Here is a 14,588-nt window from a genome sequence, read left to right on the forward strand (position 1 = left end):
ACTGGGCATCAAGTATTTTATTTGCCAAATCTGGCAGCCCTGTGTGTGTGTATGTGTGTTAATTGCTTAGCTGTGTCTGACTGATTGCAACCTCATGGATGGTAGCCTGCCAGGCTCCTCTGTCCATGGATTTCTCCAGGCAAGAATACTGGAGTGGGTAGCCATTCCCTTCTCCAGGGGATCTTCCCGACCCAGGGATTGAACTCAGGTCTCCTGCATTGCAGGCAGATTCTTTACCATCTGAACCACCAGGGAAGCCCCTCTGACAACCCTAGTTAGATGTAATACCTGAGTTTAAAGTTTTGACACAGATCCTGGCCCATAAAAAGCCCTGAGTCATCTAGAGCTCTTGCTGTTATTTCTGGCTTGCCTATTCTGCTGGGCATCCCAGCAATTCTTGTCAAATATATGAGCAAAGTTACTCACAAAGCCTTGATGTAGAAGGCTTTGTGTCAGAGCAAGCCTCAGTTTCTATACCTGTGCCCTCTGGGGCACCAGCGGCCTGAGAATCTGGGTTTGCAGGGTACAAGCTCATCTGTTTGTTTGCCTGTTCCTTCACAAAGGTGCCATTACATCCTGTTTCTTTGTGTGCCTTGATTCACAGCGAATAGTTCATCTTGCAAAGACCAAACAGGATTCTTTTAATAGGATAGTAAAGGCCCTGACATTAAACTGCACATTTTCCTGATGTTCCAGGGGAGCACAGGGGGGTTTGTGTCCTGCCTGTAACCCGGCCTCCTCTTTAGAATAGGGGTGAAGGGTGGGAGAAGATCCAGACGGGCGGGATCAAACCCTCCCTGCCAGAAATGAGAGCTTCTGCTGGGGGACTTGGCCACAGTGGGCTCACAGAGCCCTGACAGGGTCTGCATTACTCAAATGCATCTTGTTGCTAAAAGCCCTGTGTTTTCCTAATGGAAAGCCTTGATTAAGAAATAGATGGGGAGGGGAAGTTAGAGCCATACAGGGAGGGGTTTAAGTCTGCAGGGGATCAGATTCCACCCAATTGGGAGACTTGGTGCTTCTACTCTGGGCTTCTAGATCCAAAGGCTGGAGCCTGGAGCAGAGGCCTCATCTAGAGTCTCCGGCGGTTACATGCCTCCTCTTTGCATCTAATACTTGAAAAGTCTGGGCCCTCAGCAAGTTAGCTCCAAAGCCAATTCGGAAGCACAGAGGTTACTGGAGGAAGCAAGACTTCTTTGCTGAATGTAGGGTTCGCTCCGCCCCCACCCCTCACCCCCAGAAATCGGGGAGAAGCTTTGCCTCCCCACTGACAGCATGAGGAAACTTCTGGAAGGGAACTTAACACATACTCTAGCCTAGCTAGAAAGGAAAAGGACCTGGAATAGGAGTGGAATCTCAACCAGCCAGTCTCCCTCCCGCAGTCCATCGGGGTAGGAGGAAAGACTACAGACTGAGGAGTCCTCTCTCTGTTTTGGATTCCCTCACCCCAGGTGGGAAGGGCAGCCCACCTTGTCCAAAAGAAGTGGCCCTCACCCCACGTGTCTCTTCAGACCCCTCTGCTCACAGGCCAAGCTAGGTACCCAGGTGACCCAAAGGAGCCCCAAGGGGCCCAGGAATACCCCGTGGGATGTGCAGCAGGAACCCAGCTCACTCTCTGAAAGGTGCAAGCGCCATCTCTTCCGTGGACACTGAGTCCCTCCAGTGGCCTTAGCTGGAAGGGCCACGAGGGCAGGGACCACGTGGGGGGCACCCAGCACCCACCCACCCCAACCCTTCCAGAGCCAGGGCCGGGCACACGGTGAGCTCTCAGTAAGCCGCATGCTGGGCGTGCGATGCCGAACGACCCACTGCCCCCGGAGCGGGGGTGGGGTGCGTCTCAGCTCGGAAAGACAGAAGGTGGGGCTCACGGCTGGTGTGAGACCCCGGGAAAGGGTGTGCTGCCGCAGCCACCCCAGAGATGCATCGAGAAGACCCGGTTCATCCGGCTGCCGTCCGCCAACACTCACCGGTCCTCTTATTTTTCAGGAAAACTCTCCCTGGAAGAGTTCATCCGAGGGGCCAAGAGCGACCCGTCCATTGTGCGCCTCCTGCAGTGTGACCCCAGCAGCGCCGGCCAGTTCTGAGCCCGGCGCCACCAACTGTAGAGCTGCCTGTGTTCCCTTTGGATTTTTTTTTTTTTTTTTTTGGCCAAACAATATTGACAGTGATGCTGTTCCCCCTGTGGTCGGATGCGCCTCCTTCCGTGCCGCCTTCAGCTTCTCTGTCGTGGATGCTTCGTGGGAATGTCTAGACCCCCCGCGCTTGTGGAAGCATGGACAGCGCTGTCGTGCACAGACTGTGGTGTTTGTTGTTCTGACGATTTTTCATCATTATTGTTGTTATTATTTTTCCTTTAATTCGGAAGTCTGTGTTCTAAAACTGAAGACTCGGGGAGGCGAGGGAAGGGAAAACAATACAGTCCAGTGATTCTGTTGCAAACTTGAGGGGCCTGTTGGAAAAACAAAACTCGCCACCTGGGTCTGGAGTCACACATGCCCTAGGGGTGGTGGCACCACTTGCTGGATTCCCCAGGGACCAGGAATCCTCTGGGGCCAGACTCTTAAAGGGACCTGGGGGATCCCCCCAGAGGCCCACCCCACCCTCTTCCCAAATAGGCTGTAGTTTCTAAGCTGTGAACATTTCAAGGTAAATTCATAGAGAAGAAGAAAAAGATGGCTCAGCTATTTCTTGCCAGGTTTACACTAGTTGAGCTGAGTTTCTTTGGAAATTAAATGCAAATGGTAACTTATATTCCAAAACCAGACCCATCTTGTTGCCTATTGTGATTAAAAAAAAAAAAGATTGCTGTATATAAAATATTGGGTATTGCAGACCAAATTGTTTTGCCTTGTTTAAATGAAATGCATGTTTAGTGAGCACTAATACAATCTTATTACAGAAGACTGTTTTCTGTAGCTTATTGTAAAGTAAGCCAGCTGTAATGAATGTCTATGTCTTGTTTTAAAGTCATATCTGTCTTTGCACAAATGCACCCATCAGCAGGTATATTTTATATACTCCAGAAAAGTACAAAGTAACCATGACCAGGGCCCAACCTTAATTTTGAGTGCTTTTCCGGTGGTACTGCCAAGGGAGTAGAAGTGGGGCAGGTTTGAGTGGAATGTGTCAAGTGGAGCACCAGAAGGTTCATAATTATTAGAGCTGTGGGTTTGCCCACCAGCCCAGCAGCTCACTGATGTAGTACTGGATTGGAGGTCTGGTGCTTTTCTGAGCAGATGATGTTCTATAGATTTTCCCACCCTCCTCCACCCCAAATAGCATAAATTCTGGGGGTTTCCCGATGCTTTAATCCACATGTATAGTTAGGAAGCTATAGCTGGAACGTTGACTTTTCCATGCCCCCAGTGACCCTTAAGAGAGTCAGAGGTTAGGCAGTCATCTGGTTCATCTTGAAGAAGGCATAAGCAACTGTGTCTCATTTCCAAGGCCCACTATAAAGAATCCAAAAAATATTTTCCATCATTGTGTTCTCTGAAAGCAAATTTCTATTTCCAGAAGTGACGACACAAATTTGAGTTGCTGTTTGGTCTGATGACCTTCGTATTGAAAGGTAAGAGTCAAAGTCGCTGGTCATAGGTAAGTCATATTTTCACAAGCAGTAGGCAAGGGGAAGCCCAAACACTCAAGGATGTAGATGAGGAGATCTTGCCCAAAGAGAAGGCAGACAGGTTCCCTGGGCTGCAGCCAAGCTACTTCCTACAGACCATGAACCACACAAAGATAAACTTATAAGGGAAACGATGCTGAGCCTATTCTAACCTCCAGATTCCTGGGTATTACTCAATTCCATTTAAACTGGTAGTAAAAATCTGCATTTATGTGGTTGACCAAAATGAATGAACTTTGCAAGGTGAAATTTTGAGACCTGGACTCACCACCTGTAACATAATCCTCTTGCTCCGAGTGTCAGCTTTTTTTTAATAGTGATTTTACACCTTGAGACTTTCGGAGTTCCTCCATTGGCCAAGTGGTAAAATCTGGTTTTGAAAATTAACCTAGTGGCGTGCACAATGGCATGGGGACCCAGCGCCTCTACAGGTGATGTTCCTGAGCTGCATCCCACTTTCTCCTGCCCTGGATTGAAGACCTAATTCCTCCTTTAGTTTTCCTTAATGGTAGAGTTGCTTAATGTCAGGGAAAGCCCATTAGGACTCCATCCTCAGTCATGACATCTTACTGAGCCAGACTCACTCTGCTCGTTAGAGCCTAGAGCTGGGGTAAGAAGCAGGGGAGCGCATCTCCAGCTGTTAAAACAACAGAGCAGACACAGGGCTGATCGATGCTGACATGCCCGGGATGGCCGCAAAGTAGTCCTTGTCCTGGCCTGCCACTGACCCGGACTGTTTTCTTGAGGGTTGTTTTTCTCATTCTTCTCCTCCCCAGGCAGGCCTTTGTATGTCTGATCCAGTGCACTGTGTGGCCAAGGGGCTCAGCAGCACCCAAAGGCTGAATGCCTAAACGCTTATGTCACTCCTGAGCTGGGCTGTTCATTGTCACTGCTGTGTTGAGGGACCTCTGGAAATGGAGTCTGTTTTGTCTGAAAGCAGCTCAGCCTGTGATGTTCAAGGGACTGGAATAAAGTGGCTTACGACTTGAAGGATGATACAGACTGGTCGACTATTCATACCCTTGTTTAGGGGGGGAAGGGATGCTGAGGGTGCAGTCCAATCCCATTGATACACCCCGGGGGCACTTTCCACATATATATCTATATATATATCAATATATTTATGAATCCTTTCCTATGGAGTGGGTCCTGCATCAGTTGACTTTGGGTCGCTCTAGCTTGGCAGTCAAGCATGTTGACTGTTTAATATGATTGTCTGGGACCTGGGCTTTCTGTGCCTAAACTGCTCCAGCTGAATCTGTGCCTGAGTGAGGGCCCAGACGCTGTGTTGGCCTCCTTCTAGGTATGGTTTCGGCCCTGAAGGCACAAGGAAGCAGGGTTTGTGAAAGAGGGATGAGAGGGTCTGTGGGCCTAAAGCATTGTCCAAGAGCATCCTAGGTCTACGTGTGGGCGTCTTTACTTCCCTCCACTCATGGCCTTCACTTTCTTCTTACCTCTTCTCCTTCCTCACAACTGACTGGAGCTGTAAACTCTAGTCTCAACATTAGGTGCAATGGAAGGAGAAACGGAGGCACCTTCCTCTTCAGTGGGAAATTAGCATCCTCCCCCCACCCCCAAACCCCCAGACCTCTCAGTCTGGAGAAGAGTTGATAGAAAAGATGACATGATACACAGCCCACAGCCTCAAAGCCAATTCCGATCAAGGTGTTTGTTATTGCTGTCACTGGCTCTGCCTCCAGCACAGGGGTCATGAATGTAGGAAAAAGAGGCTGAAAGTCAGCTGTAGTAGGCGTCTCATAGGCCAACCAGACTTCATGCTGGAGTGAGTTGGCCTGGAGGGGAGTCCTTTTGTACCACAGTTTCTCTTTATGGTTCAACAGTGGTCCTGATGCCTATGAGAACTGCATGAGCATGAGGAACACCATGTCATTCATGGCAATGATGGTAAGCAGGTGGCTGGGACCCTCCAACCTGATCAGGAGGCTTCACTCGCACACCTGTTGGAGGTTAACTGGTTAATTTCCAGCAAATTTTCAAGCCTGAAACTCCTATCTTCAGGGTACTGTCCCAACACCCCAACCCAACCCTGGACTCCCTGACAGTCTAGTTCAGGTGTGGGGAGGGGGTCACCGGCCAGGTAAGAAGGAGTCCGTGTGTTCTCAGTCAAGGTAAGGGGAAATCACGACTGCTTTCTTTAGGAAAAATGGAGCTGCTTCAACAAGCCTCTCATCTTTGTCAGGCGTATGCTTGCATTCTCCTGAAATATTCTGGTTTTTCAGGTGGCTGAAGAAACAAGAGAAAGAATACTGTATTTGCCAAGGCATCAGAGTATCAGTCAAATCCACCTACAATAGAAAGATTATTGTACAGTGAAAAGATGTCCACGCCAAGAGCCAATGATATATTTTATATCTAACCAATGGTATATGCATTTCAGATTTCTCTACACTTGAATGATGGCTGTGTGTCTAGGACTTAGGTCCTGGGCACTTGCTGCCCTGGCTGCTAAGATGCCATTGATCCTCAGACACAGGGGTGCAGACACTTGAGTGGGCAACCTTCCCAAAGCGAGGTTAGAGTTTGGTGACCTCTCATCACGTTGTGAAAGTCTAAGGGTAAGAGGGGCTTGTATGCCCTGGGACTGGGGTAACTGCGAGCCCTGCCTCTCTGAAAGTGAACTGCTATCCTGGCACTGATGATGCCAGGCTGTCATCACTTGGTACATCATGGCCTCTGAGGATGGACTGCATCTAACCTGCCTCTCCGTCCCCAGCACCAGGCACAATGCCCGGCCCATGGTAACTGAGCTGAGTTGGTATAGAGATGAAGATGGAGGCAAGAGCCAGTCCTGGACCCCGGGGCCTTGATAGTTGGTCATCTTCACCCACCCAGAGTCCCAGTACAGGGAGGTGGGGGGTGGGGTGACACATGTGGGGAGCCATGTTCACAGCAGGACCAGAGCTGCCATGAGTCCAGGAAGAACTGCCTCAGGAGAGGAAGTGAGACTAGTGAATGCCAGGCAGGACCTCCTCGGGCAGGGGTGGGGGTGGGGGGAGCATATTCAGACCTCCTACTGATACTGGGGAACACAGGTCATGGCAAACGGGCCTTTGGCCCATTTCTGATCCATGATCTCTTCAGAAGCCTCCTCAACAAGCACTTCTCCCAGCCTCCTCTTTAACGCCCACTGGTCCAGGTGTGGAGGCTGCCAAGGATGCCAACAGGGTTGAAGTTGGTCAGAGAAAGCTTTCCCAAGGTGGATTTTTAGCCAAGATTTGAAAGCTGTGGACATAGAAGGTGAGATGTGGAAGAACACAGAAGCTGCTACTTGTTTGGAACAGAGAGGCTCTTGGGAGATCATCATGGAGGACAGTTGAAGGAGCGGGTGGGTGGTCACTGAGGAAATGCCGAGAAATACTGGGATTTGAGCTGGTGGATACTGGTGAGGCTGTGGGTTCCAGGGCAAGAGACTGTTGTGAGGAGCTTGGTGTTTCAGCCACATGGTTTTAGGATCTGTGAAAAGGTGGGTGAAGATGAGTTAAAGGACATGAAAGGCTCTTCTGGTAATTTAAGTGGGGAGAGAGGAAGACAAACATGGATGGACAGAGCCTACTCCCTACCCCGAGGAACTGAAAGAACAGCCATCCTGGTGGCCTTTTGTGGTCACACTGGAGGCGTGGTGATGTCTTCAGCCTCTTCTCATTTAACCTTGGGGTGGAGGCACAATGGAGCAACCAGAAGAGGAAATGCCTGCTGTGTTGGAGTCCAGGACCTGAGGTGCCCACGGGGAGCCCAGAACCTTCCCAGCGCACACAGAGGCTTCTTCCCAATCAGCCTAGGAGCCCCAACACCCACCTCACAGAAAACATGGCACGCTTGAAGTTTACTCTTACATTATGAATATTTATTTTTTTCTTCTTAAAAATGTACAAAAAATAAAATAACTGTATTTATAGTTTATAGATTCCCCCTCTCCCATTTACAAAACTATTAAGTTACATTTGCCTTTTTTTTAAAAAAAAAAAAAAACATGAGCACAAATTGTCCATCTCGCAATCTCCTTTGCTTGTCTTTACGAAAGGGCTGTTCGCAGAATTTGGCACAAACCCCCTGCTTCTGTTGCATTTTCGTAATTTTAAATAAGAAGGAAAATAAATGTTTGATTCAGTTCATGCTTCTTAAGTTTCTGGGCTGGGACATGCCTTAGTCTTTTAGGATCCAATTCCAAGATGACATCTGACTGCATTTTTCTGTCGGACCCAATTTCCCAGAAAGTCTAAGCATCTGGGGTAAGTATAAGAAAAACACTTGTTGCATATGTCCCTCATCTTACATGGAATTTTTAAAGCTTATTTATTTGAGTCTGATTAAGAAACCAAAAAAAAAAAAAAAGAGGAGGCAAGTTTTCCTATTTCTCTGGAGTGTTTTTTTTTTTTTTCCCCTTGGACAATTTTGCTCATCAAAGCTCTGCTCACACACACAGTGAAGGGCACGCTGAAGCTAAGCCACGGGCACACTGAGAGTGCAGAGAGGACGTGGTAAGATGGGGACAGACTGGATGGGAGGGTACACTGTGTGCCACCCTTTGCTGGCACTGGCCTCATACGCTTTGTTCTGGTAGTGGCCACCACAATGATTGCCCAGGGCCCTGGGACAAAGGCAAAAGTATCTTGGATTCATCTTCTGCCTAGGGCAGGACCAGAAACATTTTGTCCACAGAGGCTGGGGAGAGAAGGTCAGGGAACCCATGTCTGCCAAAGATTTTCTCTTTTCCCTATTCTGGAGTCCTACACCCTGGCCTGACAGTATTGACCACTGGGCCTGGCAGTGATGTCTGAAATCACCCCTTAGGCAAGGAGCATGGTGGCACATTGTACATCATGCGTTTCCAATACTGAGTCCCATTAGTACCACATGCTGGTCCAGGATGTGACTGTCACAGAGTGGAGGACGAGGGGACAGACTGGAGCAGAGCTAAATCCAGGATGCAATCTTTGGCACCGCAGGGAGGCGTAACACGTCCAGAAGACACACAGAAAGGTGCCCCCTCACCACACCTACTAGAGATCTTCCTGGGCACGCACCTGCCCTCCAGCCCATTTGAATCCTCTGCAGCCTCAAGGACAGAGAGCTGGACTGAAAGCGGCCCTTCCATCCTGCTCTGGGCCGTGGAGGGCAGGGAGGCAGGGAGCCCTTGGAGAGAAAGCCCCCAGGTAAGACATCAAAGTGCTTTACAAACAAATCTGGGCCCTTCCATAGAATCTGCCCTAGATCCGGGACCTCCTAGGGAGTGTGGCTACCAGAAACCTATGCTTTAGCCCATAAGGCTGAACACAAACCCCTAGACCATGTACCTGTTCCTCAAAGAGAACTGTGGCCCGGATGGTACATGATGATGCGACTGTTTGGGGAAGCATTTCATCTCCTCTTCATCTGCCAGGATACCTGGTAGGAGGACAAGCCTTCTCTCTCCATCTTCCAGACGCTGGTTTCAGAAGTGCCAGGGCTCCCGGGGTCTTCTCGCACCCATCCAGCATCCAGCAGCCCAGCCTTCCAGAGCCGGCTGAGCCCCAGAAGGCAGCCCACGCCTGGCAGGCCAGAGCTGAGCCGCTGGCACCACTCTCAGGACTTCAGCTGGGCCTCCAGGGAGCCACTTGAGATGAGGATGTGCTTGTAAACTGAGACACTGCACAGTGGCCGGCTCCTCACGAAAGCCCAGGAGTTCTGCGGCAGACCCAGTGATGGAACCCTGATGGCAAGTCCCTGCAGCATCTCCAGAAAGTTCAGGCGGCACCAACACCAAAGCTGGAGGAGCTGGGACCTCAGACAATCCAACCTTTCCCACAGACAGCTCAGAGGGAGAGTCAGGCGAAGCTCATCGCCATGAGACAAACTCAGTGGGTCTCCGGGGCAGATAGTGCCCATAGAGAGGGAACGGGGGGGCTTTAGGCATGCCCACAGGGGTCAACCATCTTGGCACCCACTGCCTGACAGCCTGAAGGCTGTGTCCCTCGCCCAGCATGTCTTCTGAACAGCACGGAGGCAGAAACCTCTTGGAGAAAGCAGGGTCTCCAGGTATGCGCCTCCCCCAGGCCTGCGGCAGTAAACATGCCCACATACCACAGGTAAAATATATTATTGCGATATTATAAACACTATGTACATGATAGCCAGGCACACTTTCGGGGTTACTTACTAATTACACGGTGGCGAATGTCTTCCTGTACACGGCCTGGTGGCTACTCACTAGGAACCCCTGAGGGTACCCACCAATGCCTTTCCTCAGAGCAGACAGAAGGCTCCTGATCAGGAAGAGGTGTCCACCTCTTCCCCCACCTCGGACGAAGGAAGCGGCTCATTCTGTCCAGCCGCTCAGGAGACGTCAGGGGTGAGATGGCAGGAGGGAGCTCCCTCAGGCTCTTCAGGATCAATGGACTGAAAGGGAGAGCTCTGGCCCGTGTCAGCTGGAGCCAGCAGTGACCTGCAGAGTCCTGGCGGGCCCTGGGCCCCGGGCTCCGGAAAAAAGGTGGACAATAAATAAGGATGTGATAAGCTCAAGGCCCCGTCCTGAGGGGCTTGGGCCGTGGCTCCAGGGCAGGAACCGGTGGGTGGCCCAAACGCAGGGATCCCAGGGTCTTTGGGCCTCGCCCCGCTCCCCAGCACAGTCGTGTAACAGCAGTCGTCAGATGGGTGAAGTGGGTCTGTAGGGCCTGGGGGCCGGGGCCTCCGACTTCCCTGGGGGAGGAAGGCCCTGAGGGCTGCAGCCCAGAGTGGGGCTCAGATTTCCATGAGTGTGATCTTGAAGCCTTCCACCATGCTCTCCATGTTGAGGATGAAGGTGTCCTCATTCGAGTAGTGCTCAATGATGTTGTCGTCCATATTCACCAGGATGCTGCGGGGGTGAATGCGGGGGGAAACAAAGACGCCATGACCGAGGTGCTCAGTGAAGGGAGGCTCCAGGCTGGGGGTTCCCTTAGCCATTCTTTCACAAGGGAGGTGGGTGGGGGGTGGGAAGGAGAGGAGACAGGCAGGGAGAGAGGCCCTCACTGTATTTCTTTCCCAGATATCAGTTAGAGGGAAGCAAAACCTCGATTTCTCAGAACTAACTTCTTATGAGACAGGATGTCAGAGATCATTTAACGCAAACCTTTGGCTCTCTAGACTGGTAAACTGAAGCCTAGAAAAAGTTAACAGAGCCTGAAACCACAGAGCTAACTATTGACAGAGACTGGATCTAAAGAGTTAGGTCTCCTAACTCTTTTCATTAAACCATATTGCCTCTTGAAAACACCTTTTTAAGGTGTTTAAAAAGTCCTCTGCACTTACAAGAGGAAAATAAACCAGAGCTGCGGCTACCCTTCCTCGAGCATGGAGTCTGTTCCACAAACCTGTGTTCAGTCCTCAGGGCAACCATGGAGGCAGGTGCGATCACCGCCATGGTACAATTGAGTAGCCTGAGTTCAGCGAGGTTAGATCATGTCCCCAGGTTCACTCAGCCGGTTCAAGGCTGAGCTCGGTTTGGGTACTAGCTTTGCCTCACTCTGAAGTTCGTACTCTATCACATGTGACTTAGCCCTTAGTTAACCATCTGAGCTGGGTTTCGTTTTAAGAAAACCAACAACTTTCAGGGCCTGTCCATGAGACAAGTCCTTGAGCCAATCCCCTTCTTTGAAGTCAGACAGACCTTCGTTTGAGAAGTGACTATCATTTTACAGCTATGTGTCATCAGGCAAGTTGTTTAGCCTTTCAGAGTCTCGGTTTATTCTTCCACAAAAATAAGAATAACAACCCTGCTTTAGAGGGTTGTGGTTAGGATTAAAGTATTTAGCCCAGGGCCTGACACCGGACCCCGTGGAAGTGAAATGCTACCATCGGCATGCACATCAGCACTCAGGGCTTCTGCTCAGCATGAGACCCTGAGACACCACTCAGATCTCACCATCAAAGGAATCCACTCAGCCTCTTGCACTGACTTTGGAAAGAACGTGCATTTTAGTGAGCTTTTCAACCAGGGCTCAAATGGAAAGGGTTTCCTGCTAGACTCCAAATTAACTGAGAGACCCCATTACTTGGAAGTCCCCAGTATCCCAGATCATCAATTTCTTCTATGAAAAAGGCCCAGAGCAGAGTTTAAAGATCAACTTTCTGCTTTTTGTAAGAAAATGGATCCAGAAGCTGACTCACTGGAGATCCTTTTCCGGTACTAAATCCTGTTCCACGGCCACTATGCTTATAGCTTCATTCACAGGAGGCCCCAAGAGGGCTGGAGGCAGCAGACAGCAGAATGTGCAAGCTAAATACTTGGGCTTTGGCGCCATGGAAGTTTACTTGGGTTAAATCTGCATTTCACCTACTGAACACAAGACTTTGGGCAAAATGCTTAGCCTCCATCTGGCTCGATTTCCTCGGCAATAAATTAGGGATAAGAATCTACCTCACGGAGTGATGAGGAATAACAGAACAATGTGCATAACGCGCTTAGCAGGGGACCCAGAACCTACCGAAGACCAGATAAATAAGAGCTATCGTTCTTAACACTGAGAACAAGCAGGTTCAGTAATCACTTTGATCATTCTGTTAATAACGACCCCAGAAGAATCCCTGATGTCCTGAATCCTTTGTATTTCTACTGTGCTGCCCTGAGACCAAGCTTTGTGCTGCCCTGAGACCAAGCTTAAGAGCAGCACGTGATTCCTAACAAACTTGGCTCTCTGCCCAAGGGCCACTCTCCCCACTTCCAGACCCCTCTACTCTACCCCCTAATCCTGCCATGGAGGGGGACATCTCAGCTGATACCATGACAATGCACTCTCACCCCTTCTCTTTCTCTCATTAAAGATCTTCAAAACGCATGGCACGGGTAAGCTGCTCAGCACTCCTTCGGGAAGATGACACACAAATTTTATAAAAGGCAAACAACAGAACTAACATAAGATGGGCGCCATCTTGTTTTTATAAAGGCACTGTGCAGACATATCTGATGTGAAAGTCAATTGAAATTAGGTTTCTTTCTTACCCTTTTTTGCTTTTCTTGTAAAGCTTTGCTATCTTCTCCACAGGCAGCCCGTATTTCTCAGAAATCTGCAACCAGTAACAAAAAGGCAGATGAGTGTGGAAGGGGAACCGAGCAGAAGCAAGAGAGAAAGTTCCAACATCACTGTCCTGGCAATGTTCCTGGGTGCCAGTGGCCTTCAGTCATGAGTCAAGCTTTCGGAAAGACTCATTTGCAAGGCTCTCCCTTTGGACACACCATAAATCAATCAGCAAAAGATTCAGTCCCACGAGAATCTGATCTATGATAGAGGTGTCATTTCAGTTCAGTCAGAAAAAGATGGACTGTGGTCATAATGTTGGATTAAATAGGTAGAAAAAAATTAACAAGTTACGCTGGATCCTTTCTCTACTCCTTCCATCAGAATAAACATCATCAAAGATTTATATGTGAAAGATGAAACCATGCAAGAAGAAACCGTGAATCAATTCTTTGTATGAATATTATCTTTAGATAAGGAAGATCTTTCCAAGCAAGTATGAAACCTAAAGAAAAAAGGTCAAAATGTTGATAAAACAGCATAATATTTAAAATACCAGTAGAGCAAAAACTACCTTTAAATAAAACTGAGGACAGACAATACACTGGGAAACATTTCTGCGGGCAATGTAAATGACAGATGTAGAACTAACTTCCTTAAGTTAGAAAGAACATCTGTGAATACAAATAAAAGGCTAGGGCTTCCCTGGTGGCTCAGTGGTGAGAAGTCTGCTTACCAATGCAGGAGACACAGGTTTCATCTCTGATCTGGGAAGATTCCATATGCCACGGAGCAACTAAGCCTGTGAGCTACAACTATTGAGCCTGTGCTGTCAAGTCCAGGAACCACAAGTACTAAGCCCATGAGCTGCAGCTACTGAAGCTTGAGCGCCCTAGAGCCTGTGCCCCGAAACAAAAGAAGTCACTGCAGTGAGAAGCCGGTGCACTGCAAGAAGAGTAGGCTCCCCCGTCACCGCAATTGGAGAAAAGCCCGTGCAGCAATGAAGACTGAAAATAAAATAAATGAAAGACTAAAACAGCCAAAAATAAATAAATGAAAGACTAATGTGCTCACTTTAGGGCTTCCCAGCTGGCGCTAGTGGCAAAAAACCCGCCTGCCAATGCAGGAGACACAAGAGACTCAGGTTCGATGCCTGGGTCGGGAGGATCTCCTGCAAGACAGCTTGGCAACCCACTCCAGTATTCTCCTCTGGAGAATCCCATGGACAGAGGAGCCTGGCGGGCTGTAGTCCATGGAGTCTCGAAGAGTCGGACACAACTGAGCAAGTGAGCATACAACACACGAGCTCACTTTGGCAGCACATACACTAAAATTGTGGAGAAGGAAATGGCAACCTATTCCAGTATTCTTGCCTGGAGAATCCCATGGACAGAGGAGCCTGGCAGGCTACTACCTATGGGGTTGCAAGAGTTGGACACGACTTAGCAACGAAACCACCACCACACTAAAACTGATACAGAAAAGATGAGCATGGCCCCTGCACAAGGATGATACGCAGGCTCCTGAGTCAGTCCATATCCTTTAATACAAATGAATTTATTTGCAAGACAGAGACAGGCTCCAAGACATAGAAAACAAACTGATGGTTACCAGGGGAAGTGAGGAGGGGAGAGGGAGGGATAAATTAGGAGTCTGGGATTAAAAAATATATACTATTGTATATAAAATAAACAATAGGACATACTGTATAGCACAGGAAACTATATTCAATACATCTTATAACAACTTATAGTGGAAAATAATCTGAAAATATATATCTGAACCACTTCGCTGTACACCTATAACAAACACAGTATCATAAATCAATCATGCTTCAATTAAAAAAAAAAGACAGTTCAGTGAAAAAAAGGAAGAATACAATATAAAGAAGTAATTTCAGATAAATGCAATAGGACAATACACAAATGAAAAAATGCACCACCGCACTAATAACTTAAAAATGCAAA

At 48.8% G+C, this 14,588-nt stretch overlaps 2 protein-coding genes and 1 non-coding gene across 13 annotated transcripts in view; 2 read left to right on the forward strand and 1 right to left on the reverse strand.

Annotated features, from left to right (window-relative positions):
• NCALD (neurocalcin delta) overlaps window positions 1-4,624 on the forward strand; it is a 468,302-nt gene extending 463,678 nt beyond the window's left edge. For all 6 annotated transcript variants that reach the window (XM_061439258.1, XM_061439257.1, XM_061439262.1 and 3 more), the window contains one exon: window positions 1,987-4,624. In XM_061439258.1, coding sequence (XP_061295242.1) covers window positions 1,987-2,084 — 98 coding nt within the window. In that variant the 3' untranslated portion in view covers window positions 2,085-4,624. The remainder of the gene's footprint in view (window positions 1-1,986) is intronic.
• A 2,847-nt stretch (window positions 4,625-7,471) lies between these two features.
• GRHL2 (grainyhead like transcription factor 2) overlaps window positions 7,472-14,588 on the reverse strand; it is a 171,122-nt gene continuing 164,005 nt past the window's right edge. For 4 of the 6 annotated variants that reach the window (XR_009740917.1, XR_009740915.1, XR_009740914.1 and 1 more), the window contains exons 16-17: window positions 12,606-12,670; window positions 10,458-10,481 (exon numbers count right to left, since the gene is read on the reverse strand). Coding sequence is in view for 2 of the 6 variants with exons in the window: in XM_061439255.1 (XP_061295239.1) it covers window positions 10,367-10,481; window positions 12,606-12,670 (180 nt within the window). In the remaining 4 variants the exon portion in view is untranslated. Of the gene's footprint in view, window positions 10,482-12,605; window positions 12,671-14,588 lie in introns of all 6 variants that reach the window. The other 2 variants (XM_061439255.1, XM_061439254.1) reach the window with 1 other exon arrangement.
• On the forward strand, window positions 14,063-14,164 carry LOC133260863 (U6 spliceosomal RNA). The gene has a single exon (XR_009741003.1). It is a non-coding gene; the product is annotated as a U6 spliceosomal RNA (small nuclear RNA).

The sequence above is a fragment of the Bos javanicus genome, chromosome 14, assembly GCF_032452875.1.
Source record: "Bos javanicus breed banteng chromosome 14, ARS-OSU_banteng_1.0, whole genome shotgun sequence".
NCBI lineage: Eukaryota > Metazoa > Chordata > Mammalia > Artiodactyla > Bovidae > Bos > Bos javanicus.